Source organism: Gouania willdenowi, chromosome 6 (genome assembly GCF_900634775.1).
Source record: "Gouania willdenowi chromosome 6, fGouWil2.1, whole genome shotgun sequence".
Classification (NCBI taxonomy): Eukaryota; Metazoa; Chordata; class Actinopteri; order Blenniiformes; family Gobiesocidae; genus Gouania; species Gouania willdenowi.
The window spans coordinates 7,962,364-7,982,303 of NC_041049.1; the positions used below are offsets into that span (position 1 = coordinate 7,962,364).

At 37.3% G+C, this 19,940-nt stretch overlaps 1 protein-coding gene across 1 annotated transcript in view; it reads right to left on the reverse strand.

Moving 5' to 3' along the window:
• apaf1 (apoptotic peptidase activating factor 1) overlaps positions 1–19,940 on the reverse strand; it is a 57,008-nt gene that overhangs the window by 26,553 nt on the left and 10,515 nt on the right. The window contains exons 12-22 of the mRNA XM_028450685.1: positions 19,613–19,797; positions 19,377–19,503; positions 17,210–17,335; positions 16,997–17,137; positions 15,949–16,074; positions 13,884–14,030; positions 13,543–13,671; positions 11,122–11,247; positions 9,684–9,803; positions 9,339–9,464; positions 2,618–2,743 (exon numbers count right to left, since the gene is read on the reverse strand). Coding sequence (XP_028306486.1) covers positions 2,648–2,743; positions 9,339–9,464; positions 9,684–9,803; positions 11,122–11,247; positions 13,543–13,671; positions 13,884–14,030; positions 15,949–16,074; positions 16,997–17,137; positions 17,210–17,335; positions 19,377–19,503; positions 19,613–19,797 — 1,449 coding nt within the window. The 3' untranslated portion in view covers positions 2,618–2,647. The remainder of the gene's footprint in view (positions 1–2,617; positions 2,744–9,338; positions 9,465–9,683; positions 9,804–11,121; positions 11,248–13,542; positions 13,672–13,883; positions 14,031–15,948; positions 16,075–16,996; positions 17,138–17,209; positions 17,336–19,376; positions 19,504–19,612; positions 19,798–19,940) is intronic.

The window sequence follows — 19,940 nt, forward strand, 5'->3', positions numbered from 1 at the left end:
CTTTCTCAAATGCAGTATGAAATTACCTAAGAAAGCACATTTTGTCACTTTGTGCACTAATACTGGCTACTCTGTATTTGTAACACAATATAACAAAAATTATTAAAAAAAACTCTGGGGTCACAGAAATGTCTACTAATAAATAAAAAATAAAAATGTAATTAAAAAAAAGTAAATGATACAGTATATGTATTTTGGACCAATTATAAAAAAGAATCACAGAAATAAAGCTTACATATTAATAATATATATTTTTTTTTCAAATTAAAACACTGCAAAACAATCTCAAACAACTGTGTTCTCTACTTTTTACTTTCTCAAATATAAATCTAGTTCAAATGAGCTGGGGCATATTGTCACTTTGTGCACTAAATTTGGCTATTTTCTATTTGTAACACAGTATAACAAACAGGATTTTAAAAAAAAAACTAATTTTAGAAAAAGAAAAAAAAAAAGTTTCTGGGGGTCGCAAGAAATTTGTGATATAAAAATGGAGTCAGGACAAGAAAAAGGTTTGGAAACACACTTCTCTAACTCTAACTCTAACCTCAGTATTACCATCACTTCATTCAGAGAAGGAGACGATAGAAATCCACGCGCATTATTCCATCAATCATTGCCTTTGAATGCATCGTTGCACATTTCCTACTCGTCAGAAGTTTGAGGGTTTGAAATCAATCACGGAGTGACTTCAGAGCCGGCCCATCAGCGTTATCTACCGTCAATACACATTTGCATGAACATCGAAATGCACACTTTCATTTCCGAGGTACGCACATGTCAAACATCACAAATCTGAGCAGTCTCTGAATAAACATCAGATGGTACGGGCGTGAATACGAACGAGACGCGGGCGCTGACGGCCAGGAGAAACGATGAAGGAAGGAAGGAAGGAAGGGAGAGAGGAAGAGGATGAGAAGATGAGAGGAAGAGGGAAAAGTGAGCAGCGGAGCGTGAACGGGGAGGGGTTGACGAAGCGTGACGGCCTGAACCACACGAGCAGGATGAAGATAAAGAGCTATGGACAGCTGCTCCCTCACCAGCGAGGAAGGAGATGACAGGAAGGGAAGAGGGCGAGGGATGAAGAGGTGAAGAGGCTGACAGATGCTGGTGGAGTCATAACAGGTCGAGGGGGGAAACCCACAAACGCACGCACGCACCCAGGATTTAGCACAGCAGGCGTTTTTAGAGAAGGAGGGGATTGAAGAGGGAGGGGGGAATGATCTATGGAGGAGAGGGAGGGAGGTGAAACACTGAGGAAGGAGAGAGAGAGAGAGAGGAGAGAGAGAGAGATGAGAGATAGGTAGGAGAGAGGAAGAGAGAGACGAGGAGAGAGAGGAGAGAGAGAGAGAGAGAGAGAGGAGTACCACTGCACATTTATCAACTAAAAATCCGCATCATAGTTTTTCTCGACTGTATTTCTTCATTGATGAGACTAAAATCTACAAATATTCTCATCAATGAAAAAATCTAAACTGTATGGTTCACATGGGGCAAAATCCAATCAGTGTTTTCACTGTGTTCAAAATGGCACACTAACGCAGGAGTCTCTCATTTGGGGTTTGCGAGACACTGGAAGGAGGTTGTCAGATGCCTTCAAGAAACTAAAATACTTTTTAACAATTTGATTTCATTTTGCTTATTTTTACCTTTTCTGCAAGTACACCAAACATACCATATTGCTGTATTTTTGCTCCTTTTAATGTATTTTTGCTACATTACTCCCATTTCTGCCACTTCTCCATCAAATTTCACTGTTTTTTTCTGCACATTTTTCCCACTTTCAAGCATTTTCGACATTTATTAACGCTTTCCATCACTTTTCCCACCTAATGATGCATACTTTGACCCATAAATTGTCACATTTAATCTCTTTTCACCATATTTCATGCTTAATTTTAACAAGTGAACCACAGTCACAATTTGTTCATGCCCATTCTTTGCAAGTTTAAACTAATTGTTCCAATATTGACACTTTGAACCCTTTTTTCTGTTAGTTTTTGGCCACTGTTATTTTGCAACTTCTAACCAATTTCTGTGGTTTTTAAAATCCCATTCCACCACCATTTCCACCATTTTTGTTCACTTTTAAGCCATCTGTTTCTGATTAAAACAATAATTTACATCTTGGGCATCATGGGCTGAAAAAGGTAAGAACCACTACACTAACGCACTATACACTACAACCTCAATGAGTATATACTGTCTATACTATAAGTATGATTAGGATGAAGGTCCCACGAAGTATACTTCAAAATCTTCATGGATGCATTTTGAACCTGCAACGACAAAACCTGTGGGAATTAAATGTGTTTACGTGACTTTACGGATCAAATGACCACATGCTGATATTCTACTTGGTCACTTTCTCACTTAAAATGTTTTCAGAACTTTCAAGGTGGAGAATCATGGGTGATATTTAGCCTCAGTGTGATTCAGGTTTTGGTTATAGGTTTGAAATGCATCTTGGGAAACTTGAAAGTATACTTCAGTGCGAACGGTCATCATCCTAATCTCCGAAACAGTCTTGATGACTAAATTTTGACTAAAACTTAGTCAAAAGACTAAAATGAATCCAAATGAATAATGGAGCGTACAACATTGATGTGTAGCGTACCCTGCTGGTGGTGTCCTCAGAGGACGGTGATCAGTGTTTGACCGTCTGGGCTGAATGGCAGTGCAGGACGGTCTTAGTGTGTCCCAGTAGGTTGGCCAGAAGCTTCCCAGAGGGAACCTCCAACACCTGAGAGAGAAACAGAAAAGAAAAGAAACAATAGGAGAAAGTTCACAATCCGTGTCTATAACAAACCCAAGGGTAAAGTGTTCCTGCTGCTGTCAGAGGAAGTCACTCAAGAACTATTACATGCTTCATTATGACAAAGTCATCAAAAGGAAGTGAGCTTTGTTAAGAATATGACAGGAGGACAAAAAAAGAGCCTTTGACATGTTCTCATTTCCACTGCTGTTTTTTTTCTGCTTAAGGCACTTTGAATAGCGTTAAAAATATCCAGTGCAGCTGCAATGAATCCCCTCAGAAGGTCGACGGGAAGATTAAACTACAACCCAGAGGCTTTTCACGGGCTTTTTTAATGGCTTAGCAAGTGGAGTTCTAATGCTCCACTGCTGAAAATATCTGGATTCTGTGACGTTTGGATTCCACAGTTTAATTTCAACCCCCAAAGTTTACCTCCTGCTTCCCAGGATGGAACATCAAAAGTTACTCTGCACTTATTGCATCATATTTCCACCGGCGTTTATTTATTTGTTTGTCTGTTAGCAGGATTACATCAAAAGTACTGAATGGATTTGACAACAGTTTAATCAAAGTCTTAAGAATAGACTTTACGTCATGGAAGATTTCATTACATTTCCGAGGGGGATTCGGATCAATACACTGATTCTAAATCATCATCGGTGAAATTTCTAAAAACTCATATCTCTAATTGAAATTTCTCTAATTGAATTTCTTTCTAATCTTCATGAAATTTGACTCAGTTATGTTGGGTTGGTTGAGTTGTAACCAGATTGCACATTTTCATATATCATAATTTAAAAAAAAAAAAAAAAAAAAAAAAAAATGGGGGCTATGTCCATACATTTGGACCAACCATATCATTTTTAAGGGGCCTAAAATCTTTGAAATGTACTTATTAGAAGATTTATGCCTAACCAAAATGCATTAATATGCACATATTCATTCATTTACAGATGTATTATTTCTCTGACATTTTTACATTATCTTGCGGGTAGAACTGCATGCTCTACAGTGCCAGGTTTGGCCCCCGGGCCTAAGTTTGACACATATGCTCTAAATAATCAGTTAAAAGTTAAAGATGCCAATGTAAACCTCTTTTGTTTAACGAAAGAGATTAAAAACACACTCTGGTAGCCGAAGTTAGCGAGTAAATCACGGAGTGTAAATCAATGGGATGTAAACTGTAAAGTAGGCCCATGTTTAAAAGGCAATTCAATGAATATGGTGCATATTAATGTGTTTTCTAAGGCTAAGATCTTCCAATAATTAAATTTAAAAAATGTATGCCAACTTGTAAAAACAGTACAGGTTCCTTTTAAGGTGTAGTTCCTTGCTATGACAAAAATGCTACTTTTAAAAACAGAAAAAATGTGAATGAAAAATGCTATTGTTGCTCATAAGAGACGGACCAATGACGTCTAATTAGGGCACCATGAATGATTTATTAGAACAAATGATACGAATCCTCATAAGCCATGATGGTCAGGTCGTTAGTGGCACATGATGCCACATGGACAGAAACAGCCTCAGCATCCCTGATGATTACTGCACATCATCTTTTTCTCCTTTTGCTGCAAATTACACACAGTTCTCACACACGCTGACGTAGGTCCTTTAGAGCAGTGGTTCTCAACCTCAAAATAAGGTTCCAGAGACTGGGGACCCCCACTTTAGCTGAAGATGGTTGAACGCAAACAGAACGTTGAAGAACAGTCCTGTGGAGACAGGGTCATCTATAAGGTGGAATAAAGGGGACAGATTTTTGGGGTCCATCCATAAAGTCATCAACATGATGGTCCATTGTTCTATGAATCTGTGATAACCACATTTATTTATTTATCTGAATAACATCCAGTGTTTATCCAGGAAGTATTATTTGCGCCCATAGTATATAGTCATCTTAAAGATGTGAATCCTTGTTTTAATCTGAAAAAAATGGATTAAAAGTGACCAAAAATAGTGGAAAAGGTGTTGAAATTGCTTTTAAAAACCACGGAAATGGTTAAAAATTTGCAAATAACAGTGGCCCAAAAAATAGACAGAAAAGAGGTAAAAAGGGTTCAAAGTGTCAATATTAGAACAATTAGTTTTAAAATAGCAAATAATGGCATGAAAAATCGTGAATGTGGTAAAATTGGCAAAATAAGCATGACATATGGTTAAAGATGTTAAGAGTGACAATAATGGGTCAACATATGAACATTAGGTGGGAAAAAGTGGTGAAAAAGGTTTATAAGTGCCAGAAATGTCTCAAAAAGGTTGGTGAAATGGGGTTTTATAAAACCACAGAGAAAGTGGTAAAAAGGTTGTTGTGGTTAGTGTCAATATTGCCCTAAAAGTGGCAGAAATGGGGGAGGGTTGGGGAAATGTAATTTAATAATTAGGAAACAATTTGTTTTTTAATTAAACTGGCAATAATGGCCATTGAACAATTCTTGAATGTGGTTAAATTGGAAAAAATAGGTATCAAATCTGATGAAAAAGAGGTAAAAGTGACCAATAATGGGTCAACATACAGTATGTAACATTAGGTGGGAGAAGTGGTTGTAAGGGTTTATAAAGTGACGAAAATGTATTGAGAGAAGAAAAAATGTGCAGGAAAGGCATTGTAAATTGATGGATGAGTGGCAAAAATGGAAGTATTGTAGCAAAAATGCATTGAAAAGAGCAAAAATATGGCAAGAAAAATAGATCAAAATAGGTTAAAAATGGCAATTTTGGGTAAAAAAATAAGCAAAAATGGGGCTCAAATTGTTCAGAAAATAATCTGGCGACTCCCAGTGTCTCGCAGCTCCAAATGAGGCCCTGACCCACGGTTGAGAACTCCTGCTTTAGAGGGTGAGAGAGCACAGTATTACACATTTAATGTAACACACACAAAGCAGTCTGAAGGCTTCACCAAACAGGACTAAAATATCGCTGCACGACTCATTTCGTCAAAGCGCCGTGGATTAAAAGTGGTGAATGAGTGACACAGGATGTGATGAGAACCAACAATAACATGTCTGCTCTATTCTTAGCAGCTTTGAAGAGTCTTTGAGACGCTGAACAATCAGCCAAAAAAAACCAAACTGCTGCGCACAACAACGGTAATTAGAGCTTTCTGAACCCCTTGAAGCCCAAACACGCTGGTGCTGATATCAGACCATCAGGAGGTCAAACCGTGGATCCTTAAAAAAGCCACACCAGACAAACACATGCATGTGGAAATGTGCAGCTCCATACCATAGAGACACAAACGCAGCCTTTTGGTTAAACAGCTGTGAACTACTCATGTCCTCATAGAGGTAATCTCACACACTAATTATAAGTGTTGGTTACGTCTTCATTACAAGGTTATATGTTAATTAAGAGGAAGGAGGAGGAAAAAAGCTGGAAGCATTGCAGGAATTATTGGTACATATGACCTTAGAGCGCCACCTGCTGGTGCCTAATATTTAGCTTTAATAGAAGCAATATGATAAAAAAAATATACAACAAAAACATCAGTAAAGCTTTGTCCGAGCAGTCAAAAGTCAGCATTGTGCAAACAACAACAACAAGCACATTAATCCTGAAATTTAACTTGGAGAAAAATCCTACCATGAGGAAATTGTAATTTATTTATTTTAAAACAATTGTCTTTTATTCTAAGACAAAAAAGTGTATAATAACCTCAATGTTTTATTTATTCTGCATCAATTCTGTCTTTGGTCATATCCAAGGTTGCCAGGTTGGGTAATTTTCCAGTACATTTATTTAGGTGGTTTAGATCGTTTGACCTCAGGGGTCACATACACTGTAATTGTATCTGAAGTGGGCTGAACCCATTAAAATATCAATCTATAAACAAATAAAACTCTAAATTTATGTCTTCGTTTTAATGCACAGAATTATTGATAAATGATTAAGATATTGACAATCATTAAACTATTCTTTTACAACACATACAGTATAATAAAAAAAACAAAAATTTTAATATAACAGCAATTTCAACAATATTATGTCTAACTTTATTTACATTACAGCTGACAGACCACAGAACATTTGTATTTTAATTATTCAAACAATTGGACGCACATTGCGCTCCCGGTGCTCAAATATATACAAATAAATATAAATATAAATATTTATTTATACTTGATACAATGCTGCGCTGTTGGTGCTGTTGTTTTGTATATGATTTTTGTATTTATTTTTCTTGTTTTTATTTCTTATATTAGTCTTTTTGACTTTATTACCTGGCGGGCTGTTTGTGGCCCACAGGCTGCATGTTTGACCACCCCTCTTTTTAGACTAATATAAACAGTTATATTTATATTATAATAACCTAAAATAGTTTTAATTTACACTGTTGTTTGAAAAGACTAGAAATACATGAAGGGTCAGAAAAGAGCTGTGATTAAAAACGCGTAAACGTTTGATTAATTAGAGCCTATCTTTGCTGTGGGGCATCTGCACTCGGGCGTCACGGGACTCTAGTGTTTGAAAGTAGGACAGACGCTTTGGTGGAGGGAGCGTTCCTCAGCTAGTGCACAACAGTCTGACATTGAGACACAGAGCGGCAAATGAGAACGTAGAGACTGAACAGAGACGGGAGAGAGTTTGACATTAGAAAGGAGTTACTCACACCTAAAAGGGAGTGATATCACATGTTTTTTTAAATCACATTTTTTCACTCCTGTGCACAATTTTGTAACAAAGATATTTGAAATATTTAGGAAGTAAAATGTGTATCACTGCTTTATACCAATCAGCTTAAAACATTAGAAAGCATGAAAACATGTCGTGTTAGTGACGGGGTCATAGAGTGCTTAGACCAGTTGGTTATTAAAGTGTAATGGCGAGTTCACACACAACGCGTAAAAAGCAGCAGGTTGTACATTCACAATATATGGTGGAAGCGCTTCTAGAAAGCCTCAAGAGTTTCCGCTGCGCTTCCCGCGCCTCCTGGGTGGCGCGTTTTTTGAAGCTTTTCGCGCAGCGCACGCTGCACATTTTGAGATTTCAAGCTTTTGACGTGCCTCCAACATGGCCGACGCTAGAGTTGGGATTGTTGAACTTTTGGGACATAACGCGTTCACCAATCAGGAGCTTTTCCTAACCGTGACGTATTCAGAATAATGAAAAGAGAAAAAAAAACACTAGCCGGAGACAGTTGAAAGGCACTCTTCTGCTGGAATAGAGCGCTGGAGTTGGGGTCCTGGTAGGAGATTCGAGCGCCGATGCGGGTCAGCAGGTCGTCAAACTGGGCACGGGAGAGACGGAAGTAGCGCTGAAAGCGACTCTCTCTGGTGAATCCAGAAATGGCGTCAAGCCACTCTCTCGATAATTTAGAGCCGATGAACGGGAGTCGGAGGCGGCGTGTTCAGCAAGGAACTCCAAACTTTATTCTCCATTCACCCACACTTCTCTACAGCCCTCTGACGTCACAGTGCATACAGTGAGTCACACCAAAATACATCCAACCGGAAACACCGCCTTCTCAACACAATGTTCCATTGTATGTACATCAACGGCAACAGAGAAGCCCCTCCCCTAAATGCACTCCCTTCCCAACTTGTTTGGACATGGGTCCAGAGCGTCTTCGACGCAGGTGACAAGTGTCTGATTCAATGTGGCACGATTTTGACGCCCGCCGAAACGTGTTTGGTGTGAACACGACATAAGTACACCCCCAAGTTTTTGCTGACCTGCCACTATACACTATGTCACTATACCTTGATTATGGGCATTCCTCCTAGAGTAGTTAACACACGCCCATTCATAGCTGCCCCGCCCCCACAGGGCTGCACAGTTCCACATGGAGCTGTCAATCAATGCTCACTGAGGGCTGTGAGAAGAGGAAAGCTAGTCCCTCCCCCGATTTTTAATAGGAGTGGTGGGGCCAATAGCGACGCTAGTGATCCAAAAAGATGTCAGTAATCTAATCACAGCCAATAGCAAAATTCAATTGTAATAGCTGCCGTTCAACCCCATAGAGGGCAGTCACTGACATTTTACAACTAAACATGCTCAATTTAAATAGTTAGATTAAAATGTAAAGAGTGGGACTAGGATCAATAAACTACATTACTTCATAACTAATCATATACTGTATGTATTCAGCAGAAAAAAGTGGTTTTAGAATTTACTTAATAGAAGTGTCCTGATCCGATATTGATATCGGGTATCGGTTCGATATCAGCCAGAAAACAAATATCGGATTTTATCGGACTGCATCTAAAATCTCTGATATATATTATATTTATTCAATCATAGAATACTGTAAATATTATGTTGAAGGTTAAAATGTATGTAACCAATTGGTTAATAATCAATGGGTCAGTTTTTCTCATACCTACTGTTGCTGACTATTCTGTTTTGAGTAATATCACTTGATCAAACCTTTTCTAACATTCCACACTATAAAATAAGTAATAAAAATATGCCATGGTTAATTATTAAGAAGATGAAAGAGCCATCAGACCAGCAGAGAGAAACCTTCCTGTTTAAATTAGCACAATTTAATGCTAGCAAGCATTTCCTAAGTGCTTAGTCAATGGACTCCCCTAGTTTAGATTGTGTTATACCGTGTGTGTGTGTGTGTGTGTGTGTGTGTTACCTGCACGGTGCCGTCCTCCTGTCCCAGCACCACAGTGGATGCCTGTCTGCACATACAGGTACACCGAATCCTAGATGACATCTCCTCTGACTGGAAAAGCACTGATCCTGTCCTGCCATCACGCACCTGACACACACCACACACACACACACACACACACACACACACACACACACACACACACACACACACACACACACACACACACACACACACACACACACACCACACACACACACACACACCACACACACACACACACACACACACACACACACACACATATTTAAAATGAGTATTTTACATTTTGCATGCGCTGCACTCTGCTCAGTTCCAGTCACTCACCTGCAGTCTGTTGCAGTTGTCTGCTGCTGACACAATGATTTTGTCTCCACTGAAAAGGACGTCAGCATTTCTCTTCAGGCTGACGGCCGACGTCGTGTGAACTTTCTTTGTCTCCCATAACTAGAAAAGTAAAATCAGGACATATGAAATAAATATCATGCAGTTCCAGAGAGGATTTTAGTTCGTTTTTGATCTCTTCACCTTCAAAGCGACAGGTTGTAGCCCAGTAAACACTAGCATCAATTCTAATTTAAAGCTGCTCGGGTTTGTCATTTTTTTTTTTGTTTTTTTTTGTTTTTTTTTAAAATCAGATAGAGACATAGTGTAGGCCTCAGAGATGGAAAAAATCAAAGATCATTTGCGGATCTTTCCATGTGGAAAACAAAAAACATCCGCCATTACTTTTTCACAACTTTTAGTGAGTGAAAACTTCAAAAATGTGTCACTTTGACAAAGTTTTTGGGGCAAACGCAAGAAATCACAGAAAGAATGAAGTAAAACCACTTCTATGCCCCCGTCTATGGGACTCCGTATCCCACAATGCAATGCGCAAAACTTTTCAAACACTGTCAATAAACAGAAAAAAAACACAAAACTATTTTTCAATTTCAACTTTTCACATAATTTATTTATCTACAACAGACATGGGCAACTGGCGGTCTGGGGGCCACATGTGGTCCTCAATGTATATTTTTGCGGCCCCCAAAGCAAATCCCCCAAAATTGTAATTGCAGAAGTTGGAAGGAATATGAAACCCAACATTGTACACAAAAAAATCAAAAAATACACAAAATTACTAAATAAGGTAAACAAAAAATTACAACATTCACAACAACCACTTAAACAAATAAAATGACTACAAAAACAAAACAATACAGAATAGCTCCAAAGGCACACAAACTGTTAACAAAATTACACAAAATGACAAGAAAATACAGAAAACAACAACAAAATATGCCCAAATCGACAACAAAAATGCAGAAAACGACAGAAAAATACTCAAAATTCCATCAAAAACACACAAAATGACAAACAAAAAGACAAAAACTTTTTTCCCCCCTGTATTAACACTGTACGTGATCCGAGGGTCGGAAACAATCACAACCAATCACATTTCTTTGTGTCTTTATCTAGTAACATATATTTGTTTTGTCAGGTTAAAACTCTATATCCCCATTAACAGGTTCAGCGTCATTAAGTTCAATAAGTGGAAATAAAGTTTGTGAATCTTCCCTAAACGCTACAGTCACTGCTCATTAGGAGCTGAGAGGAAGCAGCTTGCAGCCAGTAATTAATCATCCTGTGATGTTCCATGATGGAGCATCAGATCAACTAATTAGAACAATACTGGTGGTGTCGGCACCGGCCTCAAGTGAAATGAAGATTTATTCTACACACACAGATATATTCTACACACACACACACAGTTATTTCTTACCCTGACAGTCTGATCATCGGAGCAGGAGAGCAGCTCAGAGCCGTCGGGAGAAAACTGGACACAGTGGACCCAGCTGAGGTGGCCGCTGCAGTCGGCCATCTTTTTGTTAGCTTCAAGATCCCACAGCTAACGCACACACATGCACACACACACAACGCACACAAACATCAATCTACAACTTATTGGATGAAATCCTAAGTAATCACATGTAATTTATGATCAATGAGGAATATTTTAAAGGTTTTATCAATAAATCATTAAACATTCTGTAGCTTTCACATATTCTATATTAGTGGGACAACAATGGTTCTTGCAACAAAAAAATTCACCATAAACTAAGGATACAACTTTTTCATTTCCGATATGATACCGATATTGCAGCCTTGCGTATCGGCCGATACTGATATTGATCTGATATCAGCATGAATCATACATTCTTTTTTTTTCTGTTTCTCTCTAATAAGAAACAATACAATTTCAGTTTCAAATCATAGATATTCTAGTAGATTATTCAACTTATGATAACACGACCTTGGCTACAGCTGGCTACAGCTGAACAGCTGAACAGCCTGAAAAATTGGGCCCAAGACTGAAGGAAATGATGAAAAAAACCGCAGGGAGGCCCTTCAGAACCCAATTCGGGTTTGGAAGAGGTCAAGGAGATGATATGCGAGGGTCTACGAAACCTATCTGCCGAGATAAAGTCGTTGGAAAAGACGCTGGAAAACTCACTGGAAAACCTACAAAGCGAAGCAAAGGTACTGAAAGAAAAGAATGAAAGAAATGCTGAAGAGATAAAATTGTTGAACGCTAGGGTTGAACAGCTGGAACAAAAGGAAAGAGAGAAAGATGTCATCATCACAGGCCTAAAGATAAAACCCAGGAGCTATGCGAGTGACGAAGAAACAAAATCGATTGAACAACAGGTCATTGACTACCTGGAGTCGAAGGACATTGTCCTGAACCCTGACAACATCAACTCCTGCCATCTCCTGCCAAAGAAAAACGATAACAGAGCTGTAAAAATAACCTTCACGAATATGAAATTCAAAGGACAACTCCTGAGGCAAGGAAATAAACTCAAGGGAACGAAGGTGTACATCAATGAAAACCTGACGAAACAAAATGAAAGCATTGCATGGAAGGCACGCCAAATAAAAAAAGGAGGAAAGATTGTGAAGACGTGGACAAGGAACTGCAGAATTTATATCCTGGAAGAAGAGGACGGAAAACCAGTTCTCATCAAAACGATGGAAGACTTGGGAAAATACGAAGGATCCACCTAAACAACAACACTACTGATGGTAATCATGGATATGGACCCAGATCTATATAAACACTGGAAACAAAACTCAGACTGATTATTTTACGGAGAATGAATTAAATGTGGAAACCAAGAGTAAAAAAGGTCTGTCATTTATTCATTTCAATTGCTAGGTGGTGGGGTGATTAAGGATTACATTAAATTTAAATTCAAAGTGTTTATTGTCATATGTGCAATTAGAAACATGTTTTCTTGTACAATGAAATTACTACCTTGCTTATGAACTAAGATATAATAATGTGTTTATACAAGTTAATACAAGTTTATACAAGTTAAATCTAACAGTGGAAAATACAACACTGCCATTAGAACTAACAACAGCAGTTAGAAACACGCTTATGAACTAAGATATATTACATTAAAATACTACCTTGCTTGTGAACTAGGATATAATAATGTGTTTATACAAGTTGGATCTGACAGTGGAGAATACAACACTGCCAATAGAGCTGACAAGAGCTGAATTAGCCTTGATGTAGAGACAAAACAAGCTGCAAACTTGTATGTCCAAAAGAGACATTCCCGAGTGGTGACATTATGGATGAAAAGGGAAAAACCTTCCAAACACCTTCGAAAGAGGAACTGTTCTTGAACTGGAGGAATGCTAACAACGTCTGGCAGGGAACAAGGCCAACACGAACAACGATAGAGAGGAGGAGGACAACACAGATGAGAATACACAAAAAAGGACGGTTTAGAACAACTCAAGAATGTTTGACCAGAGAGACATGTAAACCCATGTAAATTTGCGATGGTAAAACAGGGGACGGGACCCGGATAAGCAAACTGCTTCTCTCGTCTCCTTTTTCGGCATGTACAAAAAAGAAAAAAAAATGTGAAAAAAAAAAAGTGAATGTAACCATGTCGGAAATAAACTGAATAAATAAATAAAAAATAAAATAACTTCAAAACAGTGAACGGTGATATTTCGTTGCAGAGCTGCTGCGAAAAATGTGTACAATGAATTATGTAATATTCAGAACTGTGACTTTTTGACTTTTAAATGCACCAAAGTAGGAAAATTGTTGCTTTGAGTGTCTGTACATGTTGGTTTTACTTTGTTTTATTCTGTAATGGGAATGGAAAGTGTGCTGCACCTCCACGGCGTAGTTAGAAAAGGCGATGGCCAGTAGGTTACTGGTTGGACAGGCGTCACAGTACTGCACCGTGCTCAGACGGTTGGTCCTGATCTCCAACAGCATCTCTGACGTCTCCACATCAAACACCTGCAGAACAATGGGCAGAGAACAAGTCAGGATTAAATATTCTTAATTTTAGGCATCGTATCATGACAAAAATCTCATTATCCTGTTTAATTTTGAATATTTGGCTTTATTTCAGACAAAGGAAGAATTTTCGTCAACCTTCATTCTCACCCACATTACAATTCAACACAATAATGACTCTATCTTCTTAGAGCGAATGGTAAAGTACGCACCAGGGCAGCGTTCCTGGCTGCACAGATGATGCGTCTGCCGTCTGCCGTCCACGTGCTGCACTTCACCAGAACGTCTTCGTCATGTTCGACCAACACGTCCTTCACACTGATGGTTTTCCACTCGTTAGCGGACGACACCTCAAATAACTGCGTTAGAGTGACACACAACACACAAAGTTAAAAACATTATGTAATTATTATGAAGAATGAGGTTGTATTTCAGCATGTACACACATATATATATTAATATCTATATATATATATATATATATATACTGTATATGCATTACAAATAACATGGACACTGCAACAAATGTAAAGAAGCCTTTGCACAAGAGACAGGGTTGGAGTCAGATATAATTGTAATTGCGTAACTGATTTTTAATTACAATTATGATGTAAAATCATTGGAATTGAAAAAAGTCTGTTTCTGTTGTAATTGCAATTGAGCTCAGATAATTGACTTTGTATTTGTAATAGTCATGAAAAGTCTATAAAAACTGTATATTACAATTTAATTAAATGCAAAACTGAGGAACAATGATACAGTTCTATGGCTTACACATACGTAGGTAACAATTAAAACATGTTTCAAATCAAGTTTTCCCATGACTTAAAGATAATTTTACCATTGGATGGTAGATTATATATTTTTGTGTATTTTACAGCTGATTTAAAACATGGGTCAAAGTCGACCCATTATCATAAGAGATGCTAACAGTAAGCTAACACAAGAGGAAGGTTAGGTTTTATGGAATTATTTATTAATTAAAGGCTCAGTGATTGTGATTCATTTTAATTTAACTTTTGTAATTCAGAACATAATTATAATTGACTTTCAGGGGAAATTTAATAATTGTAATTGGAAAAAATGCTGGTCACCTTTATCTAGGGATGTAACGATTCACTCAACTCCCTATACGATTCGATTCATGATACGATTCTCTCATGATTCATTTTACAAAATGGGACTGTAGACAAATAATGATATTCCTTTATTTTCTTTGGGGAAAAAAAATAGAAAATACTGTACTATTTTTATTTTATTTTTCATTGTCAAAATAATCCTTTGATAAACTATTCAAAACAATGCGATTTAACTGAAAATAAATCTTAAATGAAATAAATAAAGGAATAATACAAATGAAGAAGAAGCCTATTAATTTAAATTCTGGTTCTATAGTAAACAATGCAAAACTGCATAATAGTTCTTTTTCTTTTCAAAAGTGCAACTGAAAATGTATTTTGTGCCTTAACAATTGGACTTTAAAAAAAAAAAAACAGTCTGCACTGTATCTACGTCAGATATTTGTTTGGACCAGCAGAGGGCGCTGGTTTACCATTTATGAACATGTTTAAGAATAGATGGCGGCCAGAAAGAAAGTAGTAGCAGATTCCGCCCGCTGTCTACACTTTTGGATGAGAAGGATAAATATATAGCACCCTCTGCTGTATAAAAAAATTACTGCGATTCAATTTTCAGAGCATCGATTTTAACCATGATACCTATGAATCGATTTTTAACTGCCTTAATCGTTACATCCCTATCATTATCATAATTGAGTTTTAATTTAACATAGATAACTGAAGACATAATTGTAATTGAAGAATGTAATTAACCCCAACCCTGTTTTCCACATATATATATATATATATACTGTATAATGTGACCTAAAGTTAGGTTTGGGGAGGGGGCTTGTGTATATTTCGGTATTGGTTAATTTTGAAAATTTAGTGTTTGCCATATCAGATATCGGCAAAAAGCTAATATTAAACATCTCTACTTCTCAGAGTTTATTTCACAAGTAATACACATCACATTAATAAATAAAATAACATAAATTTGTTAAAATTTAAACATTAGAGCTGAATCCTACATAAGTTAGCTTGTGTCGTCGCTTGAATGTATTTAACTAAGTGATGCAGAGAAAAAATGAAATTTGAATTGTTATTTAAACGATTGACCACCGGTAACAATGTCACTGCTAAAACCATTTTCATCACATAAAATGTGCCTTTCCAACAGAGGAAGTGTCCCTATAGTATCAGGTTTTCTGTCCATCACCTTAACGGTGCCATCGTTGGAAGAGGTGGACAGGTATCCGTCATCAGGAGAGAAGCAGCAGTGGTTGACGGGCTCAAAGTGACCAAACATGGTGTTCTGAGACGACGGTTTGTTCAGGTTCCACAGCTATAGAGAGAAGATGAGAAAACACACAGGGGTTAATATAAAACACAAATGCCCACACCAGGGTTGGGTACCGAAACGTGGTACCAGTATGGCACAGGTTCCGACATAAATGGTGGTAACCAAACCAAAAAAAGAACGAACATTTCGGTGCCCCGCCCCCACCCCCCTGTTGTTGATCGTCAGTGCTGCTACTGATAGCGAGAGGATAAAAGACCACATGGAGTTTACTTAAAAGCCAAACAATGCACTGTGTTCGATAACCTACATGATTTGGAGCCAAGTAATTTAATGCTAGCTAATGGCAAGCTAGCAAAGAACAACATATGACCTATGGCCTATTCTTCAACTCAGTGTGCACTGACTTTCTGTTTAATGTGAAGCTCATAACAAGTCGTGTTTGTAAACAAAATGTTGAACCTAAGCTTCAACACCAGATTTAAAAAGGCCCAGTTTTGCATTTACACAGGAATGCAACAGATTGGCTAGCTTAAGGGTTTACTGCAACCAGTGGCTCAGGAGCCACATGTGGCTCTTTGACTCTTTTGCAATGGCTTCCTATAGCTTTAAAAAAAAATATATATATTGAAATGAAGAGTTTTTTTTTTGTTTTTTTTTTTACAAAGGCTATTAATGATTATTGACAAATAAAATCATGATAACAATATTAATCTCCAGTATTATATAGTTTAATACAATATTGTTTTATTTGATACGATTTAAATGTTTTTGTTTATTTATTACGTTACTTGTATATATATATATATTATTTATGGTAATAATGTGTTCAATTTGAAAATAAAAGGGTATTGTATTTTGAAAAAGTATGCTCGATTTAATTTTTTATTTTTTTTTAATCCTGAGTAGGCACCAGTATCGGATAAAACCCAACCGATACCCAACCCTAACCCACACACGTACACACCTTGACATTCAGGAACTTGTCGTTGGAGCACGTGGCCAGCAGGAGGCGCCGTGTGCTGTTGGTGAACTGGCAGTGGTTGACCTGCTCCTCATGTTCCTCCTCAAAGACCCTCAGCAGCATGGCTCGCTCCACGTTCCACACCTGGAGGACGAAGTGGAAAAGTCAACCTGCTTCACCATTGGTTGAGTTTCTGCTTTGCTGCAAATCTCTCACCTTGACCTTTCTGTCACTGGAGCAGGTCGCCAGGAGTCGATCGTCAGGAGAGAACGCACAGCAGAGCACCTCATCATCATGGGCCTGGATTTCAGTGAGTTTTTCTCCTGAGGTGCTTTTAAAAACCTGAACGCACACAAACAGTCACAGCTGGTAAATACAAGTAAAAATACAGGAGTAACGAGTACATTAACACTCAAGTTGGGTTTTTTTTTTTTACTAAAATGAGTGTCAGACTATTCAGCCAATCACAGGTTGATGTTCAAATATAAACACCTAAGAGTTCAGTGCAGACTTGGCTACTTTATTGTCTGTCAGTGAGTTTCACAATAAATAGCCTTAAAGGACAAATTGAAATGATAAAAATAGACATTGGATGACTTGACATGATGTCTTTAATTTCTCCCAAATGCAGGAAGGCCATAAGCAAAGCCCATTCTAGCTTTTAAAAAGGCCTATTAGAGCCTCATATCTAACAATGGCCCAAAATGTAACGTTGTTATTAAAAAAAATTTTTAATAATTGATCAATAACGTAACAAGATGCTGAGCCCAAAATGCAAAAATGTTTTTCTGTTATTACATTATGGGGCAGACAAAACATTTTCCCTTAATAGTGTAATAATTTTATTACATTGTAAAGTGACTCAATGATTTATGGATTAAAGGGTTTATTGCTTCAATGTAGAGAGTGGTATACACAGATGCATATGTGTAAATATACAAGTATGTATATATCATTATTATTATTATTATTATTAAAGCCTTTTGGATAACCTTGACATTTTTAGTAACTTTCCTTACCTTCATATATACAGTATATACATTAAGAAAAGTTTTATACATATAGTGTAAAATGCAAACAGTTTCACATTTCAGGTTTTATCTCTAAAAAACGATAACAATTTGAGTTTTGTTATATTTCGGGTCGTTGTCACATATCAGAATCTAACCATATGCAAAATAGTGGTTGGGCCACAGCTTATGTTAGCAGTTGATTTTATTCCTATATCATACATTCATTTTCAGGCATAAACACAGGTAAGCTCATTTTTATTTATTGATTTAACTATGTGTTTTTATTTTATTACTGTAATATGTGCACTTGTATTTAAGTAACAGTCTTTTACTTAATTATTTACCTTTTGGTTTGTTTTTTTCTTTCCTTTCTTTGTTTCGCGTTTCTTCTTCTAACTTGTAATATTTCTCGGGCCTCTGTAAAAACATTATTTCCCCTGGAATTAATAAAGTATTTCTTATTCTGAAGTTTTATTCGCACTCAGATGAGGGAGGACAATCAGCTTTAGCGCCCCCAAGTGGCTCATGGCAGCCTTAGCAATTGCACGGTCTGTATAGCCAGAAAAATTAATCATATGAAACATCAGACCAAGTGAAATATGTTCAAATTTGACACATATGATGTCAGATGTGGTTTTTTTATATTTCTGTTCCTCTGGTTTTGTATATTTTTAGAATAAAAAATGAGAGGTCGACTGATTGGCAATCGGCCGATTTTTTTAATTTATTTTTTATTTAGCACTTTCGAGTAGCCATTAAAAGAAAAAAGAAAACACATTAAAAAAAACATCCATTCGGATTTATGAATAGACAAAAAAAATAATAATTATAATAACTATAATAGCATGTGCATGGGAGAGGTAGAAGCCAATTGGCTTAAAAATAAAAAGCCGATATAATAGAATAAATAAAATATAATAGTGGCTGATCAAATATCCTTATGCTAACCACTTTTCAGGTTACTGTTTGATTGTATATTTTAAAATATTTTGTGAACTTAATTACTAGATATTTTAAGTTAAGAAAGAAGCTTGAAATAGTTTAAACCGACTACTTGCACATTGTATATTGTTGTCGTGCTTAATGCCACTTACTTTTTGTTTTACTTGGTTGTGTACGGGTATATTTAAAGTTCAATAAATGTTAAGAGTTCCAATGATGTATCTAATTAAATTTCTAATATATACATTTATATCATATGAGTGTTTCAATTGTCTTTCATAATCTATGTGTTTTTAAAAAAAGTATATCCGCCACAAATATCGGCTTTAAATATCGGCCATTGGCTGAATTTTTTTCAAATTCGGTATCTGCATCGGTCTTTGAAAATCCCATATCAGTGGACCTCTACTAAAAATGAGTGTTTGAACCTTCAGTGTTTTGCTGGCTCCACAGGAGGCGATCTTGGTCCCATCGTGGGAGAAACAGGCAGAGTAGATGGAGCCCTGATGGGCTTGGATCACCAAACGAGACAAACTCTCAGCACTGCTTTCATTCCTACAAAGACGGCCATAACAGGGACACAGAGTGTTAAAGAAAGCATTTGTTCCAATGTTGTTTGATCTTCAAAGGTTGGTGGCTCTAATTAAAAGGCGTGCGTGCATACATCAGGTCAAAGTAGAGCCCCCCAGCGCTGGCCCGTGTCTCGGCCTGCTGCCGAGCTTGTCTGTAAACCTCAGAGTTGTGCGGCTGCGACAGAGCGAGCTGCACCACGTCAGGGAACGGACGCTGTTCCAGCTGGTGTCCGTTCAGGGACAGAAACTCCTGGAACTGACTGCGAACTTCACTGTTCTGAGAGGAGAGAGTAGACGAGCACGCTGAAGCATTTTATCTGGATGTGGAGTTCAATAAAATATTTTCATTTCACAATTTGGTCTAATAATTAAAAACATTTGTAATCTAACACAATGATAAATATAAAAATATTTGTAAAA